Below are 27,043 nucleotides of genomic sequence, written 5' to 3'. Positions count from 1 at the left end.
ATAATGCCTCTTAGACTTCAACCTTCCAGTTTGAAACATCTATAAGTATTAAGATTTCCCTGCTGCAGAAGTGTCTTCATGTCTTTGATGGTTTCCAGTGCCCTTCTTTGAAACTTCCCAGCTTTAACGTCACTTCCCCCCTGACGATTAGTGACCAAACCAGACACAGGTCCCCATGTTTTCAGGGACATTAGCACTGGTTAAAATGGAAATACAATAGTTCCTGGAGATAGAATTGCCTTTGTTTCATATCCTATAAGGTTTAACATTTTATTTTAGTCCCTGTCGGTAGTAACGTTAGGCCATCATTCATCTATGGTATATCTTAGATGCTTTTTCTGAGCCATAATAATTCAGAGTCCATTATCTTCTATAGATTATAATTTTTATTATTTTCCTAGTGTTTTATCTGATACTGGCTCTCTTTAAAACTTCTGCCCACTCATATGGCTTAATGTTCTTCTAGATATCTCAAGATTTCACAGTGCTCTCTTACAGGTACAATCACAGATATCCAGCATTTAAACAATTCTGTCCCTAACGCGTTCACTCACTGTGCATTTCTTTTTATGAATCCATACAGCTGAGCACACAGAACGTACACTGAGCACACTCAATCTATTCACTCTTCTGTTCTTTGTTATTTTCTAGTGAATTAACCATATCATTTTCCTCCAGTTCCATGGAATCATTTTTAAAAATTACTTTTGCTTTTGATCCATTTTAAATTTGTAAAAGAATTAAGTATTGATAGGTTCTCCTTAGTCCGCCTTCAGTGCAGCACATCTCCCAGTTCAGTAAGTGTGAGTTATGCTCAAAGCCAATGGCTTCTTTTTTCCCCACTGCCCTGGAAATGTGTTTACTACCATCGAGGACCACAGAAAGCCTTCTTAAAGCATTCTAGGAAATTCCATATTCAAATTACTCTTTAACAACTCTTTTAGTGCCCACGGCTTAAGAGGTCCAGTACTTAGACCTGTGCAATAACAGCTGTATAGACTCAGTCTCTGTGATCAGAGTGCACAACTAAGTGGGGGAGACACAGAGAAATAGATCATTATAATATATGGTGTCTAAAATTGTTTTCAGAACAAAAATTGTCACAGTACTTATGATAAAACAAAAATTGTCACAATACTTATGATAAAACTTCCTACATTTATTCTGTAGGAATATTATTATGCATTATTATGCATTCTGTAGGAATAAGCATTATTCAAAAGCATAAAGCTTTTGTTGTTACAGAATAATAAGTATAAGCTTAAAATTGAAATTTCTTTTAATTAATTTTAAACAAAAATTAAAATTTTACTTTTACTGTATGGTTTGTGTAGATTACCGCACTCCCCTTATGAGTACAAACCAGGCGACAAAGAGCCAGTGGTGAATGACAATTGCTTCATGTAAATATGCTGGACTGAATAGGCCCCTTCAGTCTTTTCTAACTTCACCTAGGAATGTGCCACCCATACAAATAGCCTGGGCCAAGCTGGCTCTGAGTTTCAGTTTCATTGGGAATATCTAGCCTCCTCTGTGCTAATATAATATGTCTACAGCTCACACACTCTCTTACCCTTTGTGTGTTAGTCATAGAATCTGGTCTTATCCAAGCTCCTCATTTTATAGAGAAGGAAACTATGGTGTCATTAAGCTACTCGCTCCAGGTCACACAAACAGCCGGTAGGATTAGAACTTAATTCAAGATAAGGAAAAGATATGTGTGGTATTCATTAGTGATAACTTGAGGTAAACACTGGCAATGTAATATGGCAGCAAATGTCCATAGGGTAGTGCATAGGACAGAATTATAGTCATAATTTTTTTTTCTCTTACTTGGCTTGTTACATGAAGACAATAACCCCAGTAATTTTTTTTCCTTTTATATACTAGCAGAAGGTAGAGCCTTAAAAATACTGATGAAAAAAAGATAGATAACAGAATCTGTCGCCATATTTCAGCAAGACAGATTTCAGTATGTTAATACTCTGTAACGTGATCACCAGCTCACTTAATCCTTGGAGTCCTATCATAGTTCGGTCGCTGCTCTTGATTCCATCATAGACTCTGTGCCTTTTTCAACTTTATAGGCCAGCAAAAAATACCAGGCACATGTTTGGTTTTTCCTCTCATCCTGCCAACTACCCTTTCCTCTGCCTTTTAGGGTGAAAAATCTCAGCTGTACTTAAATTGACTGCTGACGTCTTTTGATTTAGAGATGACCTCTAGAAAAATCACAATAGTGAGCTGTGCCTATATAAATAAGAGGACTGTGATTTTGTATAGAAGCCAATTCTAAACTTAGATCCTTGCAAAATGAAAACATGAGCTGGCTACCAGCTGACCGTAATGCACTTTTTTTTTTCTTTTTTTCTGAGACGGAGTCTCCTTCTGTCGCCCAGGCTGGAGTGCAGTGGTAGGATCTCTGCCTCCCGGGTTCAAGTGATTCTCCCACCTCAGCCTTCTGAGTAGCTGGGACTACAGGCGCCCCGTCCCTATGTCCAGCTAATTTTTGTATTTTTAGTAGAGAGGGGGTTTCACCACGTTGGCCAGGCTGGTCTCTAACCCCTGACCTCAGGTGATCTGCCTGCCTCGGCCTCCCAAGGTGCTGGGATTACAGGCGAGAGCCACCACGCCCAGCCCTAAGGCACATCTCATACTTACTCCTGAGGATGAAGGAGAAAGGCTAACCTAGTCACTGATCACTACTGAGCTTTCTGGCTGCAATATTCTGTCTGCAGTCATTATCAACAGGCAATTTTACATTTGATTGATTTGTAGGTTATTTAAATAGGCTTTATCTTTTAACGACAGAGCTCATTTCTATTCTGTTTCGACTAGGAAAAGCAATTATACCCACTTTTTACTTTCTATATCACACAAATAGTTAAAGACTTCCGGCTGCAGCATGTCTCTGCTTTAAAAATAGAAAATGCTCCAGCATTTCTGGCCCATCCTCCACATTGCACCTACCAGCCCTGATCCAAGTGTTTCTGAATAGAGTTCAATGTTGAAGACATTCTCAAGTTAGCACACAGGAACCTTTGTGAAAGTCTGAAGGGAAGGAAAAAATAGTTAGAAATCCAGACGCTGATATTTCTTCTTGCTAGAGCATTTGCACTTATGACACCTGGTTGTCACAGACAAAAAACGTCAACCAAACTATGTCCGCAGATATTGCTGTTGAAATGAACTGCATTAAGCAGGTCCTCACGAAAAGAAGGCTAGCGAGTATAGAGGAATGTTCTTCTAAACGAAAAGCTAGCTGGGGTATTCTGACCAGTCAAGGTTAGTATAGCAGCCATTTCAAATCTGTCGGTGTCCTGAAATAAACCATATTGGCCTGTTTTTGCAAATACTAACTTTAAACTGCGGGTGCTTTCCAGAATGCGGATTGAAATGTACATGTATGGCATGGCAAAGGACTGCTCTGTATTCTTGCCTTTTCGTGTATGGAAACTGCATCGGCTGACTCATTTTTGTGACTGTATATTAAACATGACTGCAAACTCTTAGACTCTGGTTTGTTTACCTTTCTGTTTCAGCAGGTGTTTCTAAGTTGGTATGGAAACAAGGAAAGACGCTATTAAGCAGGAAAAGACTGTTTACAGGCAATATGGACATTTTAAATCATGTAAATTAGACATCAAGTAGGAGGATGATTTAGGTAAGAAAATGAGTAGAGCAACTTCCTAAAAGTGTTCTGACACGAAGTCATTAATTATAATGATAGAAAACTATGAAAGATAGAAAGGAGAATGGGCACAGTACCAAAGAGGAGGAATTATTTTTAAAAAGGAATATCCATACATTTGCATAAGTTTTAGTAGAACACCAGTATGATAGATGATAAATTTAAGTGTCAAAAATGCAGATTCAGAGATAAAATGACTCTTGCCCCCCAAGATTGTAAGAGTTATATTTACTATGTAATAGCTGGAGCTTGAAGAATGTTATTATAAATGATTATGTTTTTCAAACATACAAAGCATATTTTCAAATAGGTTAAAACACTATAATTTCTTTCAAAGTCTGAGAAAGCAACTGGATCCCTACTCCACACCCCAATACACATTTCCTTTTTGTTACTTTTTAACAACATAATTAACAACAAAATTGAGAAATATACCAGCAAGGAAAAAAGTGGTTGACTACAAAGAAGACAATTCAACAATTCAACAAATGCCTATCCAGTGTTGACTGTGTGCTAGACACTGTGCTAGAGGCGGGGAGCAGCAATAAGTAGTCTCTTCATTTCATGGTCCTTAAAGTCCAGAAGGAATGCAATTATTAAAGAAATAAAGACAATCCTGTCATTTCTTAAATGAAGGGTAAGTTACCTAACTATGCACTAAACCGCAGGCATTAGCAACATAATAGAACTGTGTCAATGGCAAAAATTTAAAAAAAAAAATTAAGTAAACTAATTCACCTGGATGAGTCTCACATATCTTCAATGCAGATAGAGACGCTAAAGGAAGTTGAAAATAAGCTATCGTTTTATGTTAAAAATCTAATTTTCTATACAATTTTTTTCGACATGGCTTAAATATACTGAAAATATAGAGCCAGGCCCAGTGACATGTACCTGTTATTCCAGTGACTCAGAAGGCTGAGGCAGGAGGATTGCTTGAGCCTGATTTGAAGGCTGCAATGAGCTATGATCATATCGCTGCCCTCCAGTCTGGATGGCAGAGCAAGATTCTGTCTCTGAAAAAAAGGAGAAGAAAAAATATATAATAAAAAAAATGCCCCCATGCTTTGATTTAAAAGAAAAAAAAAAAAAGACAAGTCTTAGCAAACTTTCACTAGATTTAGCTTTACATTTTCCCAGTGCTGTTAATGAGAATGTAAATAGGATCAGTCTTGCTGGAGGTAATTTGATGGTATGTGTAAAAATTTTAGGAATTTACCCTAAGCAGATAATTATTCACAAAGATAAGTAATAATGTTTGATTTCCCAAAACTAAAAGCCACCTAAACATCATTTGATAGATAATTAAATAAATAAATACACACATAATGCTCTAGCTATATGATTAAATACATATCAATATATCATAATCACTTGTGGTAGAACTATATTTTTTCACATAGAACAATGACCATGAGATATCTTAAATGAAAACAAATCAGTTAAAAACCTTACAAACCCGAGATCGCGCCACTGCACTCCAGCCTGGGCGACAAAGCAAGACTCCATCTCAAAAAAAAACAAAAAAAAACAAAAAAAAAAAACCTTACAAACACTATGATTGTATCTTGATTAAAAAATGTGTGTTTTTAGAAAAAAGTTGGAAAGATACACCCTAAAATGTTTATAATGGTTGTATTTAGAAATAAGCACTATGATTTCTTGTGTATGTCAAATTTCACTTATTTAATGTGCAACTTTTATAATCAATAAGGTATTACAGTTAATAGTACTGTATTGCTGTGTTTTGCTACTATTTCAAATATACATATTATTATATGAAAATGTAGAAAACACAATTCCACAATTCTTCCTTTTATTGAAGTAACTCTTCACTTGTCTAGTCTGTTAGTTATATTTATTATGGACTCATTATGGAATAACAGTCCACCAAGTGCCCTATGAGTTCTAGGGTTGAAAATAATATTGTACCCTAAAATTTCAACTGGACATTCAAAAGAACGGAGTTTGCTTCCTGGCTTTGTCAGTTATTGTTTATAACTTGAGGCAAGTTATTTAATTCCCCTAAGTCCTAATGCAATGGAAATCATAACACTGACTTTCTTAAGAACACACTTTGTGTTGGACAGTTCTCATGTCCATGTAACCCTTAGAACAACTAGAATATGTAAGTATGATTGCCCCCATTTTATAGGGAGGAAACTGAAACTTAGCAATGTAAAAAACAGAGTGAGCCAATATGTGATAGAGTCAGGAGTCCAATTCGGATATGCCTCCTTTCACAGCCCTTGATTTTAACCCCATTACAAAGCTCCATACGGCCGCTCAGACAAGGTTCTAATGAAGCTGGGTGTGATCATGTGACTTTGAGCACTCATTCATGCGACAAACATTCACTGATGTGCTAGGTATTGAGGATATGGTAATGAATGAAATCAACTGAGTCTCGCTTTCTAAGGTCTAACATTCTAGTAATAAGTGCTGAGAAGAAAAGTAGAGCAGGGAAAGGAGACAAAGCATGCATGTTGGGGAAGGGACAGGGAGGATTTTTTAATAGAAGGTTGTCAAGAAGGCCTCTCTGATAAGGTGATATTTCAGAGAGCACTAAAGTCAGAGAACAAGTGATGTGGGTCTCAGAAAGGAGTACTTCAGAAAGAGCAAACAGAAGGTTGTGTAAGGAAAAGCAAGGAGGCCAGTATGGCTGGATGAGGATGATGGGCCTAGGAAAAAGTGGGTAGAACCCGAGATCAGAGCCTGGAGAGTTCATAGGTCATGACAAAGACTTTGGATTTTATTCCAGGTGAGAAGGGAAGCCATGGGATTCTTTCTAACTTCCAAAGGATTGCTTTGGCTCCCATGTTTAGTACAGACTACTAGAAGGGCATGGGCAGAAGCACACTGACTAGTTAGGAGACTTTTGCAATACATCAGATGAGAATAATGGTGGCTTGGACTAGGGTATAGTGGTGGAGGTTGAGATACAAAGTTTGGATACATTTAAATGATAGAGGCAAAATGGCTTCCTGGGGTGGGCCTGGTGGGTGTGAGAAACAGAAACTACGGATTATGCAAAGGGTTTTGGCCTTGAAGCACCTGGATGAGTGCAGTTGCCATTTGCGGATCGGGAGAAGTTAGGAGTAAGGAATCAAGGGTTCAGTTTGGGACATGTTAAGTTGTATTACCTATTTAGATATTCAAGTGGAGAAGTTGAATAGCCAAACCTAAAATTGGGGTAATCAACATGTGGATAATATTTATGTTCATGGCACTAGAAGGGAGCTCCTCAAGAGTTAATGTAGATAGATGCAAAGCCTGAGCTTGGATGATGAGGACTCAAGGTGGGAAAAGAAACTACAACAACAATGGAAAAAAACACTGGGCCAAAAACAACTGACTCCTTTCAAAGAAGCACACGAAACACTCAATATATAAAGTTTCCTTGACAATTATTGTGGTTAAATTTGAGACCATATTATTATTACCAGGTGATGGAGGGAAATGGTAACACTGTTTAAACCAATAGAGAAATGAAAAAAAGAATAGCTAATCTTAAGAGAAAGATGTTTGCTTTTAGAAATGTATTGAGATGCCAGGAAAATATCTAGGTGAATCCCCAGAAGTAAATTTTAACATGTGGCACTGAAATTTGTGGGAGAGATCAGCGTGGGAGCTATGTAGATTAGAGTAATCCATATGCATGTAATAATTGTTACTAAATTTTGACAATATCTATTTTTATCTCCTACAGATATATAGCCAAGAGGAATAAGATGAGATAAAGCATCTTTATCTTAAATAAGTTATCCTTCCTTCTGTTTAGAAGATGTAGTTAAAAGCTGATGGGGAAGATATATGAAAGTAATTGTTTAAAATGAAATTTGGGTTGTATTTGTGATGTTTCAAATGCATTTAGTACTGTGCTAAGTACTTTACATTCATTACAATTCAGTGAGGCAGGTAGACTCATCCTTGTTTTTACAGCTGAGAAAACTGGGTTTCAAGATGTTAACTGCCAAAGGTCACATAACTAGTAAATATCTATGCTGGAATTTGAACTCAGGTCTATCTTATAGTTAAATCCAGCATGCTCTATCCATGGCACCAGTGATCAGTAATAGTTAATTGAGATAGCTGATAGCTTGAAAATTATTGTGCTTAAATTTGAGACCATATGATTATTACCAGGTGATGGAGGGAAATGGTAACACTGGTTAAACCAATAAGGAAGTGAAAAAGGAATAGCTAGTCTTAAGAGAAGGATGTTGGCTTTTAGAAATGCATTGAGATGCCAGACATTATTTCCCTTGAAACCATGTTTCAAGGATTTCTGTGGCTCTGTGGTTGTCTGAAAGTATACAATAAAGGCTAGTAAATGCCTGGTGATTTTTAATTTGCTTATAAACTTGTGGGTAGAGATGGGCTACATGTGGTCAAGTCTGAAGCTTATACTGTATACACTTTGGGGGCTCCTTTAAGAAAAGTAAGATGAAATTAGGGACAGAGTCTTAGAAGGGGAGTCTGTGCAGGTTAAGGGTTTCACTGGCTTCATGGTAAATCCACCTCCATTGTGAAGACGATTGTTGGTTTAATATTTTACAGGGGCCAGGCTCAGTGGCTCACATCTATTCCAGCACTTTGGGAGGCCGAGGCGGGTGGATCATCTGAGGTCAGGAGTTTGAGACCAGCCTGACTAACATGGTGAAACCTCCATCTTTACTAAAAATACAAAAATTAGATGGGTGTGTTGGCACATGTCTGTAATCCTAGCTACTTGGGTGGCTGAGGCAGGGGAATCACTGGAACCTGGGAGGTGGAGGTTGCAGTGAGCCAAGATCGCACCATTGCACTCCAGCCTGGGTGACAAGAGCAAAACTCCAACTCAAAAAAAAAAAAAAAAAATATATATATATATATATATATATATATAAAATAGGTAAGAGATCTGAAAAAGGTATTGCCATTTTTTACTGAAATGAACATGTTATATGAAATGTCATTGCTTATTCCCTCTCCATTCCCTAATTTTCCTATTTTCAGAAGACTGAGGAAGAGCAGGTGTGGCTAAACTCTGCACCATTGCTAAGCTAGCTCTCTATTGAGCCCACATCCTGCTTCTGCTGATGGGATGTTCTAAGATTGGGAGCAGGTAAAGACTTTTTTGTTTATTTGTTTTGTTTTGTTTTGTTTTGAGACAGAGTCTCACTCTGTTGCCCAAGCTGGAGTGCAGTATTGGGAACGTACCTCACTGCAGCCTCAAACTCGGGCTCTAGCAATCTTCTCATCTCAGGACTTCCCTAGTAGCTGGGATTCACAGGGACATGCCACCATGCCCAGATAATTTTTTTTAATTTACATTTTTTTTTTTTTTTTTCAGAGACAAGTTCTCACTATGTTGCCCAGGCTGATCTCAAACTCCTGGGCTCAAATGATCCTTCAGCCTCAGCCTCCAGAGCAGCTGGGATTACAGGCATAAGCCACCCACCCCCGGCCACAAAGACATTTATAACAATAATATGGTTTTTCCATGGCCATGGACAGAGGTCTAATTGTAGTGCTTTTATTTCAATTCAGGGTACATACTGTAAGGAGAAAAAATAAGTTAGGACCAGCAGTTTCTCAAATAAAGAGGAGTGATCAATAAGAAAAAGCAATTTTCGAAATAAATCACCTTTTCAAAAGCTGTTTTTCTTTTTGGAGGCCGACAGTCATATTACAAGGAGCTTGGAGCTCCTTAAAATGGCCGAACAGAACTGGCAAATGACAAGTGATTTTTTCTTTTCTTGCTGATAAAAAAAAAAAAATTATGAGTCGGATTTACCTCGACAGTGGCTGGTGTGAAGTGCCGTGGGGAGATGGTGATTTAGGTATGGTATCAAACCTTACAAAATCGCATAGATATAAAAATGTGAGTGTTTTTCTCTAGCAATGTGGTGTTTACAAAACAGGGCAGGCTCTCTCCCTGTAAATTATATACCAGATGTCTGGGAACAAGAGTTGCTTCTAAATATAGGCAGAGCCACCTCCTGTGTAGCTACAGAGAGAGAATAACTAGGAATTTGATTAGCATGGTGAAAGTTCCAGACACTTTGTAAAACAATTTCACACTGAATAATTTATCCTAAAGAGTTAAATTACACATTTTTTAAAGTAAGGGTTGCATTGCTTTTATCTTAGACACTCAATGAAAGTCTAACGCAATTATAAAATTACTAAGTAGTTGTACATAAAGATATTTATATCTTGTTTGGTCTTGAGATGGCTCATAAATCTCTCTGATATAAAGCATATTGATATTGAAAGATAAGATATTTAATATTAAATATGTTTGAATAGAAATACGTAGTTGCTAAATTTCGGATTTTGAAGGGGAAGAACAAGGTGTGAAAACTTAGTTCATACAGAAATTGGAATGTGATATACATTGTAGTATCCTTTGATTCTCATATGTTATTAGATTAATTACATAAATTCTTCTAAGGGATTACAAGAAAATAAATAACAGGGAAATAAATACAGAGTTCAAAACAAATAAAAAGATTCTTTTTCATTGAGTGGTATACATGTTCTAGAAATTACTTCTTTAATAGATTGATATAGCTTCATTTCTTATTTCAGAAAGAAAAAATATAACAGCAGTTGTTGGTTGCTGGCTTATATATATTTATAAATCACTCAATTGTTTTATGTCATTTAATTAAGGTGACAGCACACAAAAATATTTTAGTCAATAAATGATGTTGTTTATTACTTTAGTTTCCCTATCTTGGGGGAAAAGATTGTTCCCTAAAACTCATCTTAAAATCTCCCCCATTTACCAGCTTATGTTTAGCCAATAATGCTAGTTATTATTTATTGTGCATTTAGAGAGCAGGCACTTAACATTCTCGTTTCTAATCCTCCCTCAATCCTGCTTCATGGATTGTGCTTTTCTCATTTGATGAGGAAACAAAACCTTAGGGAGGTTAGATGACTTTATAAAGGCCACTGTCCTAAGCTGGGGTGCCAATCCAGGCCTGCCCAGCCCCTCAGCTTTTTTCCTACACCTGATCCCATTTCTCACTTCCTCCTGCTCTCTATTTTCTTCTCCTCCTTCTGCTCTCCACTCCCACCCCCTTCTTCAAGGAATAGTGAGAGATTGCAAGGCCCTTTGCAGGCGAGCAGAGCTCAGTTCATGAAATGATAGCATGTGCCTTGTTCCTGCAAGATGGGCCAAGGGTTCCCTCATCCAACATTCAAAACTCGTTTCTGAGAATGACAATGACATTAAACTTTTTCATGCCAAAGGAGGTCCTATTAATAGAAATAATAGCAAGTGCACATACGTAATATCTGGCTTCAGTTTTTTTTTTCCTGTCCCCATCTTGATGGACTTAAGTTTGGATGATAAAGAAAATGGCAGTGGAGACAGAAAGCTAAGCGACAGCCTGGGGGGAAACAGGGGGATGGGATTTGGATACTTATGTTTCTTTATTTTGTCCCTTATGTGGCCTGCTTTCTAAATAATCCTGTCCTTCTCTCTCTCTCTCAACCCTAGCAAGTAATGCTGAAATTGTTCAGAAGACTAATACAATCATTTTGATGAACAAACACATTAGTATGCAAGGGATAAGAGCTGGCTGGAAGGAATATCAAGTACCCTTCAGCTACAAATATTGTTAGCTTTACTTCCCCTTAAAGGTCATCATAGTATACTAGAAAGGAATGAGTCCAGAATGAATCCCAAAGGCCACGTCTCTAGGCCTTTACCATTCCCAACAACATCTGGTTAATTGTCCTGTTAACTAGTGACAATGGAAAAATAGGCAGGGATAATGGGTCGGCATCATATAATTCAGCACCTCTGTTTAAGAGATAAATTAAGGATAATGAAATATACTATTATACAAGAGGGAAACTGATCATTATAAATATTATAAGTGGTTATTTAAATTTAAACATATTTAGGCATTGATTAGTAAAATTTTTATTAATTTATTATTGCTTTGCTGATTGAACTGAACAAAGTGGCTTCACATATGCAATCTGTTTGCAAAGTTAGTATTATAATTTTCATATTTTCTTAAATATTTAAGTATTCACCAAAAATTGATATGTGTTCTGAAGTTCTGCAAAATATCATTCTGCAATCCTGTTGTTTAATGATCATACAAACAGATGCCTGTGATTTTTAAAGCATCAGATTACATCTTAGAAGCTGGAACTGGCAAAATGCTTTCCCCAAAAGAACATTATTTATGATGGTAACGTTTGCATATTACCTAATGATAACACAATGTTCCAATTCCCTATAAGTTATGACCTTGCCACCAATTTTTGTCCTACCAAAAAATATTTGTTGGTGTGCATTATTGCAATTCTGCCTTGAATATATAATAGAACTGTCACACAGTGGAAAGAAGTAATACATAAAAGCTAATCACAGTAACTTGTTGCAAATGAAGACTCAAAAGAATTATGTGTCTGGCTTACTAATTTTTCTAGATAAGCAAGAAATAACACTAGATGGAAACTTATATCTGTTATTGAGAGAGAAAGTATACATTAGTCTTCTTTTGGGAGTTGTAATGTCTTTAATTGTAAACCTCAATTATCGTTATTCTGTAATTCAAGATAAACACCCATGCAAGAGGCTGGCTGGGAGTTCTATCATTTTGGGGACGTATTCAAGGAATTGCTTTTCTTCTTATAAATATGTGATAAGACTTAATTATCATTGTCTTTTTTTCTCTTGAAATCAGGGAGCAGAAGAAATTTGCTGAAATGGAATCAGAATGAAACAGACTATATTTTAAAATAGTAAGAGATGATTAATAAAGACTGTGTAGACAATAGAAATTCCCTTTCTAAGAAACAGAACCCAATATGAGAAAAGTACTTTTAATTTTCATCCCACTAAATTAAAAAGATCTTGCTAAAACTTAGAATCATAGTTAGCCTTTGCCTCCCTAATTTGTTTACTTACAATTTAGCATGGATTACAACATTCCTGCACTATTGCTATAGTATCTTGTTGCAGTAAACTTTATCTTGTCAAGCAACAGCCTACTTTTGCTAAGAATAAAATGAAATAAAACTTCTCTTTAGACTGAAGGGTTTTATTTTGGAGGGGGTGTTAGAAGGAAAAATATAGTAATGAAATCAATGACAGGAACAAAATGTCCCAGAGAGATGTATGCTGTTACCATTGGCTAAAATGTTTCACATACTCTGTGCATGAGAGAGAGTGTGTGTGTATTGAGAGATAGGATTGCTATCTCTCAACAAGTGAAAAGTGTTGTCACTGCAGGTAGGAGGCTGCAGTTTGAATTTTACGTCCACCCCTTTCTAGCTGTGTGACCTTAGGCAAGTTATTTAACTTCTGCATGTCTCAGTTTCCTCACCTGGAAAACAGAGATAATAATAGCGCCAACCTCAAAGGATCAGGGTGAGGATAAAACAAGTATATTTATGCCCAGCAACCAGGGCAGGACCTGGCATATGGTGAGGACTGTGTAAGCGTTCTCTGCTTTTATTTAGGCAATCAGGTTATCATTAAATAAGTTGGTTTTTCTCAATGTTAAGATTGTTGTTACTCCAGCCTGGTGCAGAGGGCAGAAGTCATTTACCAGTCATCAATCCCTTTGTATCTGGTAATATTACAGAATTTTCTCAGAAATACAAATCCTAAGGGAAAGCAGGCAGAGTCTCTCTTCTCTCTGTTGACTTACAAGTAATGGTAACAGCAGGTAATGTTGAATGGTGTTTACTATGTGCGTACACTAGTCTAAGCACAATGTATACTATCTGATTTAGTTTCTCATATCTCCTCGAGGTATATACAATTATTATTTCCATCCTCAACTAGAGGAAATGAAATCTAGATGAAATGTAATGATTTAGAGAGTCACATGGTCTAACTCCAGAGCTGATGCTCCTAGCCCTGACTGCCATGACCACTCATTGTCTTCTTTGTTTTGCCTTTTGGTTTATGCAGAGTGATTTTACTGCAGGGGAGATAACTAGCTGTCTTGGAAGTCTTTCCTTATCACAATGGTGATACCCGTTTTATAGCAACAGGCAATAGAATGCTTAAGCACTAGGACACTGTTGAGAGTCATTCAGGAGAGCTTGGGTGCAGAAGCAGGGCTCATGCTTCACTTCAGACGCGGGGCTCAGCTACTTGCCCTCCATGGCAACATGTTGCAGCCCCTACACCGCAGAGCCCAGGCAAGCTGGGGTGGGGAGACCACAGGAAATAGCAGAAGGAGCTGGGAGTGTGGCGAGGTGGGCATTCAAGCTGCTATTCCTGCTAAAGGGACAAAACAAAATTGAGAGGAGGGGTTCAATGTGAAAAACCATGAAACAGAACTTTTTTGTGGCTGATCTGGTGACCTTAATTCTCTATTTCTCTGTCAGGTGTATTAGTCAGGGTTCTCCAGAGAGACAGAACCAATAGCTGATAGATAGATAAATACCTAGACACATAGACAGAGAAAGACATAGCTATATGAGAGGAGATTTATTAGGGGAATTGGCTCACAGGACTATGGAGGCTGAGAAGTCCCTCAACAAGCTGTCTGCAAGCTGGAGACCCTGGGATGTGGTAGCGTGGCTCAGTCCAAGTACAAAAGCCTCAGAACCAGGAAAGCCAATATAATTCTCAGTCAGAGGTCAAAGGCCTGAGAATCCAGGGGGCCACTGAAGTCCTAGAGTCTCAAGGTCAGAGAAAGCCTGGAGTTCTGATGTCCAAGGGCAGGAGGAGGAGAGTGTCCCAACTCGAGGAGAGTGTTCCAACACCAGGAGAGGGTTTTTTGTTCTCTCCAGGCCCCCAGCCATATGATGGTGCCCATCCATACTGCAAGCAGCTCTCTCTACTCAGCCACCTACTCACAAGACAATCTCCTCTGGAAACACCCTCACAGACACACTCACAAGCAATGCTTTACCCGTTCTCTAGGTGTTCTTTAATTCAGTCAGGTTGACACCTGAAATTTACCATCACTAATCCACCGCTTGTCAACGTGGCACCTATATGCATCTTCTTAAACTATACTTAATCTCCAAAATAAATGCAGCAACAAGGTAATGGTTGGAAGAAAAATGTTGCTAGTGAGTCACTAGGGGTAATAGTGAGTGCAGATAATTCAAAAGGCATAGTAAGCTGGGGACGGTGGCTCACGCCTGTAATCCCAGCACTTTGGGAGACCGAGGCAGGTGGATCACTTGAGGTCAGGACTTCAAGACCAGCCTGGCCAACATGGTGAAACCCTGTCTCTACTAAAAATACAACAATGATCCGGGCGTGGTGGTGTGCGCCTGTAGTCCCTGCTACTCCAGAGACTGAGGCGGGATAATCTCTTGACGTGGGAGACAGAGGTTGTACTGAGCTGAGATCATGCCACTGCACTCCAGCCTGGGCAACAGGGTGAGACTCCATCTATTAAATAAAATAAAAAAATTTTAAAAGGCACAGTAAGTCTGGGGTGGGTCAAATCCAGAGCATGCATCATGGCTCATGTTGGGAACTGCCTATCTGGTTCCTGCAATAAGAGTCAAATTTCCTAATGTACAGTGTAAGTATCTGGGTCACCCTGTTGAACACTGAGTGTGAATAATTTATGTGGTCTTGGTATTGATTGTGTCTACTGGGATTCACTTTGACTCTTGGATTTTTGTTTTCTTTTCTTTCTTTTTTTCTTTTTTGACAGGTTCCTGGGCAGATCGATCACCACTACATGAAGCAGCAAGTCAAGGTCGCCTTCTTGCTCTGAGAACATTATTATCACAGGTAACATATTACATATAGTTTAAAATATACCCCCTTTCCATGTGCACAGAACATGGTAAAAACCAATCAATCCAAATATAATAAAACCACTTACATTTTACTTCTGCCCTTTTATTTTAACTCATGCCAGAGAAGTCAATAGTTTCTCACTTATCTTTGAAACTTCTTTTATAAATATTTTGATATAATTGTATGTCTTAGTATTTCAGATTTCTCAGACAGCATATTTGTTCATCGATAGACATTTAAAGAAGTAATGTTTGGATTTATGTGTTATTGATTGAGCTTTCTAAGTATGCTTAACTCTGCACAATATGTGCAGCTAATTACAGACTTAGTTCAATAATAACATATCCAAAAAGAAGTCATCAGTTCGGATGCCAAAGCAATCTTTTTTAACATTACGGTGATCTGTAATATGCTATGGGCAATTGCCTAACAAAGCTACAGGACAATCATTTCTATACTTGCCTGTTCATCAGACTCACCAGAGGAAAAATAAAAAACACAAATCCTTATTGAAACAGAAAACACTCTGGCTTGGGTATTTTTTTTTAAAGCTTCTGATGTAATTCAAATGCACAGCTAGGCTGGCACAATGGCTCACGCCTGTGATTCCAGCACTTTGGGAGGCGGAGGCAGGTGGATCACCTAAGGTCAGGAGTTCGAGACCAGCCTGGCCAACATGGTGAAACTCCATCTCTACTACAAATTTAAAAAAAATTAGCTGGGCACAGTGGCTCAGGCCTGTAATTCCAACATTTTGGGAGGCGGAGGCATGTGGATCACCTGAGGTCAGGAGTTCGAGACCAGCCTGGCCAATGTGGTGAAACCCCATCTCTACTAAAACTACAAAAATGATCCGGGCATGGTGGCTTGCACCTGTAGTCCCAGCTACTTGGGAGGCTGAGGCAGGAGAATCAATTGAACCTGGGAGGCAGAGGTTGCCGTGAGCCAAGTTCACGCCATTGCACTCCAGCCTAGGCGACATAGCAAGTGAGACTCCGTCTCAAAAAAAAAAAAAAAAAAAAAAAAAAAAAAAATCAAATGCACATCCAGATCTGGAAGTCATGCTCTAGTGTTTCCCAGTCTCAAGGGGAAAGAACATTCTCAGATGGCTACAAAGAAAGGAAAGGTCGTGTTGCCCAATTTAAAAAGCATTGCCTGTGTCTCAAGACCTGGATCCTAGGCTGGCACTTGAGGTGAATCACAGAATCACAATCTACCTGAGCCTCCTTTTCTCATCTGTAGAGTGAGACACTTCCTTAGGGCCTTCCAGTTCTGTGATAACCATGTGACTGTTTTGTTTTGTTCATCACTTGATGGGAGGAAAATAAACACTAAAAAAGGGTCAACAATTTCTAAAGGGTAATTCCTCAGAAAGGGCCATGCGGTTCTTTGAAGAAGAGCAGTCTTAGGACATTTTTCAGTGTGTGTCTCTAATCCACTGACAGTTCAGCCAAGAATCATGAGAGGCTGTCCCCAGAGCCCGATGTGAAAGGGAGTCTTGGCCTTCTCAGGTGCTTCTGACATCCGGTCCCTCTAGCGTGTGGCAGTGTAGGATTAGCTTCCCAGGTCTGACTGCTGGCTAGCCAACTCGAAATCTTTGAAAGGATTATGTTTTCTTGACTTCATTTAAAAATTCTTCATGTCTATATTGGTGTTACAGATTTTGGTGATCTGTAATATGTTATGAAGATTTGGCTTTGAGGTTCTTCCTGTTACAGTGCTTAGTATGATTGTCAATAGACAATGAAATACCAAAGATATCAAGAAGGCAAACAATCTCACATCCTAATAGTATTTAATTATTTTAGTGTGATATTTTGAGTTTGATTGGAATACAGTGAAAAAGTGTTTACTTAGTTTTGATTGAATAATTACAATAAAATAATGTCTTCATATGCTGGGCGTTATAATGATAATTGCTTTACATGCATGATCTCGTTTAATTGTCATGATAATCTTCAAATTTAGAGGTTAAGGTATTTGTCCAAATTAAAACTATTCATGATGGAGCCACGCTTCAAACCCAAGTCTAATTGATTTTATAGTCAGAGTTCTTAACCACTAGCACACAACTTCATCATACCTATTTAGGGACAAAAGTTCACAAAACTGTTTACTATAGTTTAGAGTATTTTTCTCCCATTCTTGGCTGACCTATAATTTTATAGCCTCAATCAAAACAAGTTGGCTGGGCGCGGTGGCTCACACCTGTAATTCCAGCACTTTGGGAGGCCGAGGTGGGTGGATCACGAGGTCAGGAGATGAAGACCATCCTGGCTAACACAGTGCAGCCCCGTGTCTACTAAAAATACAAAAAAATTAGCCCGGCCTTGTGGTGGGCGCCTGTAGTCCCAGCTACTCGGGAGGCTGAGGCAGGAGAATGGCGTGAACCCGGGAGGCGGAGCTTGCAGTGAGCCGAGATTGCGCCACTGCACTCCAGCTTGGGTGACAGAGTGAGGCTCCATCTCAAAACAAAAACAAAAACAAAACAGCAAGTCTTTAGTTCTACAAAACGAGTGTTTAGTTCTACAGAACAAAGTACAAAATAAGGACAAAAAAATATTAAGAAAGCAACATTTAAAGAAAATGTGCCAGAATCTATTGAACCAAATACTTAAGGCATTATTGGGTCCAGACATGAGGGTGCCACAATAATAGGGCTAAGGAGTCTGGACAACGGATTGACCCTATGGCATTTGAACTGGCCTACCTGCTAAACTGGAAACTCGTTTGCCTGAGATACTTTGATCTCTAAAATATATCACTCTCTAGTGACATCCATATAGATGATTTTTTAAGTATATAACTCTTTGCTCACCTTTCAAAATTATGCCACATTTAGGGTTATAATGTAAATGCAGTAACCTTAGACCATGTCACCCCATTGCACGAAGCCTGCCTTGGAGATCACGTGGCATGTGCCAGAACTCTGCTGGAAGCAGGAGCTAATGTAAGTACCTTTCAAAACATTAATCATTTAACATCTACTGACGGAGAGAATCCAACAGAGTTCTCATTTTACTTTTCTTTCCTTCATTCTCGGTAGTTTTCAAAAATAGCAGAATAAAAATAAAGCTCTTGAATTCCTTAGTCTTCTTATTGCACTCTAAAAATGATTTCCAATCATTGCATAAATGGGTAGCATGCTGCATCATAATATAGACTATTCTGTAGGTTATTTCCTGCTTTCATGACTGTAAATAGCAATCGATGAACATCTTTAGGTCTATAACGTTTGCCCATCTTTTGGATGATTTTCCTTAAATAAAGTCTCAGAAATAGAATTACCAATTTTACCACTTTAAACTAGCAATGTGGCTTCATTACAACTTCATCATCATTACACTTTTTTCTTCATTTTTACTCTTACTGAAAAGTATCTAATCATTGAATTAGATCTTATTTGCCATTTGAGCATGCATTTTTTCATGATTTCCGCTAGTTTTATGCCCATTCCAATGAATTATCTGCCATATCATATTTCTGTCTGTTTTACAGCTTTTCTTGTTAATGCATAAGAGCAAAGTATACTTTGTCATATTTACTGTGCACATTTTCCTACGTATTTCTGTTAGCAAATCACATACCTTTTGACAATGCCTAACTAAGTCGGTTACTCATGTATGACTTTATGAATCTTATTTTTGGATATTTTGGTTTGGTTTAGGTAAATGCAATCACGATAGATGGCGTGACTCCGTTATTCAACGCATGCTCCCAAGGCAGTCCAAGCTGTGCAGAGCTGCTTCTGGAGTATGGTGCCAAAGCCCAGCTGGAGTCATGTCTTCCATCCCCAACGCATGAGGCCGCCAGTAAAGGTAACTTAGTTCTGGGATTAAGTGACAAGGGGAGAAAGTTTCTTTAGCAACCTGCAGTGCTCTGTTGATCTTTCAATGAATGACACCACAAGGGAAGCCTGGGGTGAGGTGTGTGGGGTGGATGGGCATTAAGTTAAACTCCTCTACTTTGTGTTGGCAGGTCACCATGAATGTCTTGACATCCTGATATCCTGGGGCATAGATGTTGACCAAGAAATTCCTCATTTGGGAACTCCTCTCTATGTAGCTTGTATGTCACAGCAATTCCATTGCATCTGGAAGCTTCTTTATGCTGGTATTTTCCTTTAAAACATCTTCCATTCTGTCCATACACACAAGCAGTTATTTATTTCTCTAAATGAGCATCTTTAAAAATTAGATCTCATTGCTAAAAAATGTTCTTATTTTAAGCATTTTCACACATGAATAGAGAACCAATAAAAAAGAACCTCATTCTTGATAAGCAATAAAAAAGAACCTCATTCTTGATAAGTCGGCTTCCTAGCTCACAGATAGATACATAATCTCTATATTTTGCATGCACTGCATTAGCAGACATTTGGGTATGTAATGGATTCTGAAAGCTCTACTTTTAGGTCATAAAATTAGGATCCTCAAGATTGAATATGATGTTGCCAAGTATGTATATGTCTTGGAACAAATCCATCAAAAGAAATTTTCAGGATAGTAACTGCTTGGACAACCTCGTCTTCTGCTAACCTTAAAAACTCATGCCCTTTTCTAGACTTTGTACTTTCTGTCCTGCTTACTTGAAAAGACTTACTGCCCTTTTCCACTTACTTGAAACAAATCAATTCCTCAAGGTTTGTTTCAAGTAAATTCAGCTTTAGTCCCCCGAAAAACATTCCTAACCCACTGAGACCATAGTGGTCCCACTTACCATAGGACTCAGAGTCCCCGTACGATTTGGATCATACCTTTTTTTCCCATCCCTCTTTTCTCTAGCATCATTCCTCTCTCTCATCCTGTCATCTGATAGATGTTTAGAATATAAATAAAATGAGTAAATGGAGTTCTATGCTATTTGTTGTTTATGAGAATCATTTGATCCCTGATAAATGCTGACCTTTATTTTTAGTAGCCCTTTTATGCACTACTCACATTATCTTAGCTAGCTGAGAAACTTCCTGCAAACAGGGTCTACATCTACTATTTCATTCTCATTACACCTACTCAGTCTTAGACGTGAGTTCTGTTAATAGTCATTGACAGATTGTTATTTTTTGGCTATGTTCTCCCTCCCATGAATTTTGTATGATCAATAGAGTTTATGCTTTCTAGCAAGCTTGTCCAACCTGCGGCTTGTGGGCCCCATGAGGCCCAGGATGGCTTTGAATGCAGCCCAATCAAAATTCATAAACTTTCTTAAAATATTATAAGTTTTTTTTTTTTTAGCTCATCAGCTATCATTAGTGTTAGTGTATTATATGTGTGGCCCAAGACAATTCTTCTTCTTCCAGTGTGGCCAAGGGAAACCAAACGATTGGACACCCCTGCTTTAGAACCTTTCATTCCTTTGCTAGAAATATTATTCTTTCCACCAAACATTTTATACTGGGTTTTAAAATATATGGGCCTGTAATCCCAGAACTTTGGAAGGCCTAGGCAAGTGGATCACTTGAGGTCAGGAGTTTGAGACCAGCCTGGCCAACATAGTGAAACCCTGTCTCTACTAAAAATACAAAAATTAGCTAGGCATGGTGGCAGGTGCCTGTAGTCCCAGCTACTCGAGAGGCTGAGGCAACTTGAACCCGGGAGGTGGAGGTAACAGTGAGCCAAGATCATGCCACTGTACTCCAGCCTATATATATATATATATATATATTTATATTTATATTTATACTTATATTTATATATCATACATATATATTTATATATCATACAAATATATATATAAAGTACTGTTAGTAATTGTTGATTGATTGTTATTTTCAGACCCTTTTCTTCCATAAAATTGACATAACCAACAAAGTTTATGCTTTCTTTATGGAAATTTTGTTATGGAATATAATTTTTTCATGAAACATTTTATATTTGTTTTAAAAATATTGAAAATGATTACATTTATTGAAATTTGAAAGGAGCAGAAGGGCCATAAAGGGACACTTAAACTGTACTGCTTCATAAAGACATCATTAGTTTTAAAGATAGTATCAGAAAACAGAGTTGAAAAGAACTTATGCATTTTTATTGGTAGACATTTCTGGTATTGTAACCGTTTATGTACCAGAAAATGGGATGGTTATTTTTAACAGTGCTAAACAGCATTTATTTATTGCAAATGCATTGAATGACCAGCATGTGCCAGGCTTTGCACTGGGATAAAGTAAGTATGCAATAGGTAATTTAGCATGTAGGCTTATTTTAAGATAAGCATTTTTAAAAGCTTTCCTTTCATGCAGATATCATCAATGTGACTTTTGATTTAAAAGGCTCAATATCTTTATATACTTACTGACTTAAACTACATAAGTGAGAAATGGCAGGAAAATCTATATACATTTTACCTAAATAGCTCACATATTCATGAGTTTCCCAAGAAAACCAAAGAGCTTCATTGCCTTAAATAAATGAAAAGAATAATAGAAATAAGCACCTGAATAATTCTAAAAGCTATCAACCATAATGAAAATAAAAATGAGTGAACTTAATTGTGCACTCTTTATAATAGTAGTTAATATGGTTACTTTTGGAATCATTTAAAAGTTAAAAAGAATTTTATTATGATAGTTCAAGCATACAGAAAAGTATCAGAGAGTCACGTAACAAATGTATGTACCCTCTGCTATTCAGATGTGCCCAGTTTATATATATGTATATGTACATATGAGGCATATATGTGTATGTAGATACTGTATATATATAAAGAAATAACTCATAACAAATAGAGTTGAAGTCCCCTTAGTAACCTTCCTCTATTGCCTTTCCTTTTCTATCCCCACTGAGGCAGCTGGCTTATTTAATAATTTTTATTTATATTTATCTTCACTCCTTATTACATGTAGGTGCTGATGTACAGAAAGGCAAATATTGGGATACTCCATTACATGCTGCTGCTCAACAATCCAGCACAGAAATTGTAAACTTACTGCTAGAATTTGGAGCAGATATCAATGCCAAAAATACAGAGCTTCTGCGACCTGTAGATGTAGCTATGTCTAGCAGTATGGTGGAAAGAATATTGCTTCAACATGAAGGTAAGAAAAATACATGTGGAAACTTACAAAAACAAAATATATTTGCCTAAAATAGATGAAAGTGAGAGAGTTTTTGTTGGCATGGAAAGTAACAATGGCATAAAATGTGGAATATTATTTGTGAAAGTAGATGATTTTTAACTTAGGTTTTATCTATAAAGAAGATATTGGCCGAGTGTGGCAGCTCACACCTGTAATCCCAGCACTTTGGGAGGCCAAGGCGGGTGGATCACAAGGTCAAAAGATCAAGGCCATCTTGGCCAACATGGTGAAACCCTGTCTCTACTAAAAACACAAAAATTAGCTGGGCATGGTGGTGCGTGCCTGTAATCTCAGCTACTCAGGAGGCTGAGGAAGGAGAATCACTTGAACCCGGGAGGCGGAGGTTGCAGTGAGCCAGGATTACACCACTGCACTCCAACCTGGCAACAGAGTGAGACTCCGTCTAAAAAAAAGAAAAAAAATGATAATTTTAATTTTCTCTTTCATCTTACCTAAACTCTCATATATTTTTGGTTAAATATATTCAATTAGTTTCAGTAATGCATTATATGCACTTCTGGTATAATATCTGCTGATTTATATTTGGAGCATGCCCCATTTTATAAGGACATGAACCTTCTATAACATATTATAGAAATAAAATTAGTAAATATTTTTACATTTGAGACTTTTGTTCTAAAATAGGATTTCTTAATCCTAGTCCAGGGACTATAATATTTATTTTAGGGTAAATATTAAACTTAATTTTAAAATTTCCCCTTTTAGTGCATAATACTTCTCAGGACTTTTGATTTATATCTCCTTCAAAAAGCAGACTTTGTTTCTGAGGCTTTAAATTCAACAATTATTTCCTAAGCCTGAGGATTATAATGTTTTAAGGAATGTATATGGAATATATCTCAATTATAATAAGATCTTATAAATAAAAGCAATATAACTGCTTACATAAATTTCCCTAGTATAGTGGTCATGCTATCCTAGGTTTACTACAAAGCATTGTAGTTTTTATGGTTTTATGTTATGTACCTTACAACATAAAAAATTCATTTCTATTTTAATTAACAAATAGATTCATGTCTTCTTGTAGCTACCCCAAGCTCTCTTTACCAACTTTGCCGACTCTGTATCCGAAGCTACATAGGAAAACCAAGATTGCACCTTATCCCACAACTCCAGCTGCCAACGTTACTGAAGAATTTCTTACAGTATCGATAAAACAGTAAAGTAATTCTAAATACCTTGAAAATCAAAATTTCTATTTCTTTTGCTTAAGGAATAGTTCATATAAAAATATGCTAAAGATAGGATAAAAGTGAGTGTGAGATCACCCAGGGAAGCAGTAAAATATCAATTTTCATTTTAAGTGTATTAGTACTATTGTTTTATCATTTATGCTGTCTTTGGATTATAGCATATTTATAATATCTATTTTTTGTTATTTCAGTATACCCTCTTGTTTATTCAGGAAAAAATAATAAAGTCACTATCTTATGTTTTCTTTTGGATTGGAAAGAAATAAAGCTCCTAGTAAAGTTATTCATATTATATTTAAAAAGGTCTATGTTCTTCAACTAATGGGTTAACTTTTTAATTTTGGCTATTGTAATTGGCTAACTTGTTATTGATATTGACATAAAATATGAATATGGCTTAGCAAAGAGCAACTAATATGCTTTCTGAAACCAAGATGATGCTCATTCAGGAAATCCACTATGTTGAATGTCCACTGGTCATTAGAATGACCACTTCATAAAGATAAATTGCCCCCCCCCCCCCCCCCCGCTTACCCCTGGCAAAGGACTCACAAGTCACTTCTCTTCTCCATAGTACATGGACTTGTTACAGAAAAGTGATAGGATGAAAGGTCAATACTGCCCTCTCACCCTGAGATATTTAGAACACTACACACCTTCTAAGGCTATGTTAAGACTGCCTCCTTCTCAGGAGTAGCCCCTGATGATCTCTTATCAAGGCGGTTATATGGGTATTACTCCAGCCTTCTTCCATTTCAGAAATTGTCAATAGCTAGTGATACTTGGACTTAAGAAAATGAACTATATATCTAATTAACGAACAGGCCCTGGATCATATTCCGGAGATCATCAAATCAGTCCAAGGATATAAAAAAATGGAAGATTAAAAACTCAAATTGTGGAGTTTTTAAAGAGTGGGTGCCACTTAACACATTGGAGACCTTAAAAAATGTATATAGAGAACTTAATCGCACTGTTTCTAATTCTTTTTACACAAAACAAGGGCTTAGAGTATACTGTATTTGCAAGTAATAGCAAGAGAGTATTGTATAAAAGAAGATATTACTAAGCTAGTCCTCTGCAAGGGTAAATACTATGTTTATTTTCAGCTTTAACTATACTTGAGTGCAATAAAAAACTTAATAAAATTTTATGCCTGTTTTGTAATTCAGGGCCTATTATGATTTTAGAAATAAGATAATCAACATACAACTCTTTGTAAAACAAAAGCAACTTTGGGTGAGTTTTATAGATTTATTAAATTTTGATAAAGTAAATATTTTGACCATTATTTTCAACAACCCAGGGCTTATTTTCTTCTGACTTCTTGGCTAACTTCCAGACTATGGGAAAATAAATTATGATTGTATGTGACCCCCAGATCACTAAGCTTGCATTTTGGCAGAAAGAAAAAAATCAGTTGTGATTTAAAACGTTTGTTGAGATTTTCAAACATAGAAATAAAGCTGTAGCATATTCACTAAACAATGTTTTATATGAGGATAGGGACCTTTAAATATGTGTTTTATAGAATATTTCACACATTTGTAATGGATAACGTGCATTAAAATGGAGTTCTTATTATAGAATAACCTGGTTAAACAGATATTAAAGCTGCTTTTGGGTAAAACAGGTTTCCACCAGTATTTTCCCTGAGCTAGAGGAGAAGTCTTAGATTTTAAGAGTAATACAACCCATCTATCTTGTTAGTCTTGTGCCAATAAGAGAAGTAAATATCAAACATTAAAATGGTCACTTTACAATTTCAGTATGTCTGTACCTTGTATCTTAGCTTGAGTATGATTGTCTTATCAAAGTAGTGTTCTAACTTTAATTTATTGTATGTTTGTTATTATATTAAAGTGTGATTATTATTCATTGGAATAAAACACTTTGTGTTTGTCTCATTATTTTATTTTATAATGAAAGGTCATGGAGTGACTCAGTTGCACTAATTTTTTTCACCACCAGTTTCCAAATCACTGAATCATGAGCATTAAGATAGAGTAGCACAGAATAAAAAATAGATACCTCAAAGACCTTCTAATCCAAGACATATTTTATATATATGTGACATATAATACATATAATATATGTGATATTTAATACATATAATATACATATATGTATACACACACATTAAAGTTCAAGGACAAAATTTCACAAAGTAAAAGAAACAAAATAGTTACTATGTGACATAAGATTTAAGAAATTTAGTAAAACAATAACTGTAGATAGACACTGTTGAAACATTTTTTTTGGATTAAAAAAGTAATTAAATTCTATTGTTTTAATAACCACAGCATATATTTGGTGTTTCTGAGAAAGTAAATAGATATGTAGTAGAAAAGAAAGGCCTCTTCAGAGTAGAAGGTTTTCTTTGTTCCATCATAGCACTGAGCTCAACTGACTAGTGATCCAGCTACAAAATAACTTAAAAATTATCCTTTCCCTTGGATTATTCCCACTTTTTTACTTCAGTTTCTCTATTATTCTTATTATCATTTAGAATTTACTTTATTTTAAGGTTAGCCCTTTCTCTTAAAAACCTAACTGAACTTTCTCACAGTTTCAAGATTGATGGAAGAAAATTTATTAAGAAAATTCAGTGCATTACTAGCTCTTCATCTGCCCCATGACCTTAAGCAAATCATTTCATTTCAGCTGTGTAGGTCTCTATTGGGGGAATCTGCCCCAATATTTCAATGTAGGTTCTTTCTATTTTCCATAAGTATCGGCCAGCTGAGGAATAAAGAGAGACACTACAAAGAGAGGAATTTTACAGCTGGGCCTCCAGGGGTGACATCACATATTGGTAGGACTGTGATGCTCGCCAGAGTCTCAGATCAGCAAGTTTTTATTAAGGGTTTCAAGAGGGGAGGGCGTGTAAGAACAAGGAGTAGATCACATGTTTCAAAGGGCAAAAAGGAGAACTACTGATAAAGGTCTAACAAAGATCACAAGGCAAAGGGCAAAAGCAGAACTACTGATTAGGGTCTGTGTTCAGTGGTGCACATATTGTCATGATAAACATCTTAAACAACAGAAAACAGAGTTCGAGAGCAGAGAACCAGTCTGACCACAAATTTACCACGGCGGAGGTTTTCCCCCACCCTAGTAAGCTTGAGGGTACTGCAGGAGACCAGGGTGTATTTCAGTCCTTATCTCAACTGCAGAAGACAGACATTCCCAGAGCGGCCATTTATAGACCTCCCCCCAGGAATGCATTCCTTTCCGAGGGTATTAATATTAATACTCCTTGCTAGGAAAATAATTTAGCGATATCTTCCCTACTTGCTCATCTGTTTATAGGCTCTCTGCAA

General features: G+C 37.0%; 1 protein-coding gene across 2 annotated transcripts in view; it reads left to right on the top strand.

The window, feature by feature from the left end:
* ASB5 (ankyrin repeat and SOCS box containing 5) overlaps positions 1-25,609 on the top strand; it is a 53,276-nt gene extending 27,667 nt beyond the window's left edge. Inside the window, exons 1-7 of one of the 2 annotated variants that reach the window (XM_055385831.2) lie at positions 9,456-9,516; positions 15,340-15,419; positions 18,271-18,378; positions 19,096-19,246; positions 19,407-19,541; positions 22,273-22,464; positions 23,555-24,232. In XM_055385831.2, coding sequence (XP_055241806.1) covers positions 9,456-9,516; positions 15,340-15,419; positions 18,271-18,378; positions 19,096-19,246; positions 19,407-19,541; positions 22,273-22,464; positions 23,555-23,682 — 855 coding nt within the window. In that variant the 3' untranslated portion in view covers positions 23,683-24,232. Of the gene's footprint in view, positions 1-9,455; positions 9,517-15,339; positions 15,420-18,270; positions 18,379-19,095; positions 19,247-19,406; positions 19,542-22,272; positions 22,465-23,554 lie in introns of those variants that run through there. The other variant, XM_004040659.5, reaches the window with a different exon arrangement.
* Positions 25,610-27,043: the final 1,434 nt, after the last annotated feature.

This window comes from Gorilla gorilla, chromosome 3 (assembly GCF_029281585.2).
Source record: "Gorilla gorilla gorilla isolate KB3781 chromosome 3, NHGRI_mGorGor1-v2.1_pri, whole genome shotgun sequence".
NCBI lineage: Eukaryota > Metazoa > Chordata > Mammalia > Primates > Hominidae > Gorilla > Gorilla gorilla.
The sequence above is the reverse complement of the archived record's forward strand: the minus strand, read 5'-3'. Positions and strand labels throughout refer to the sequence as shown.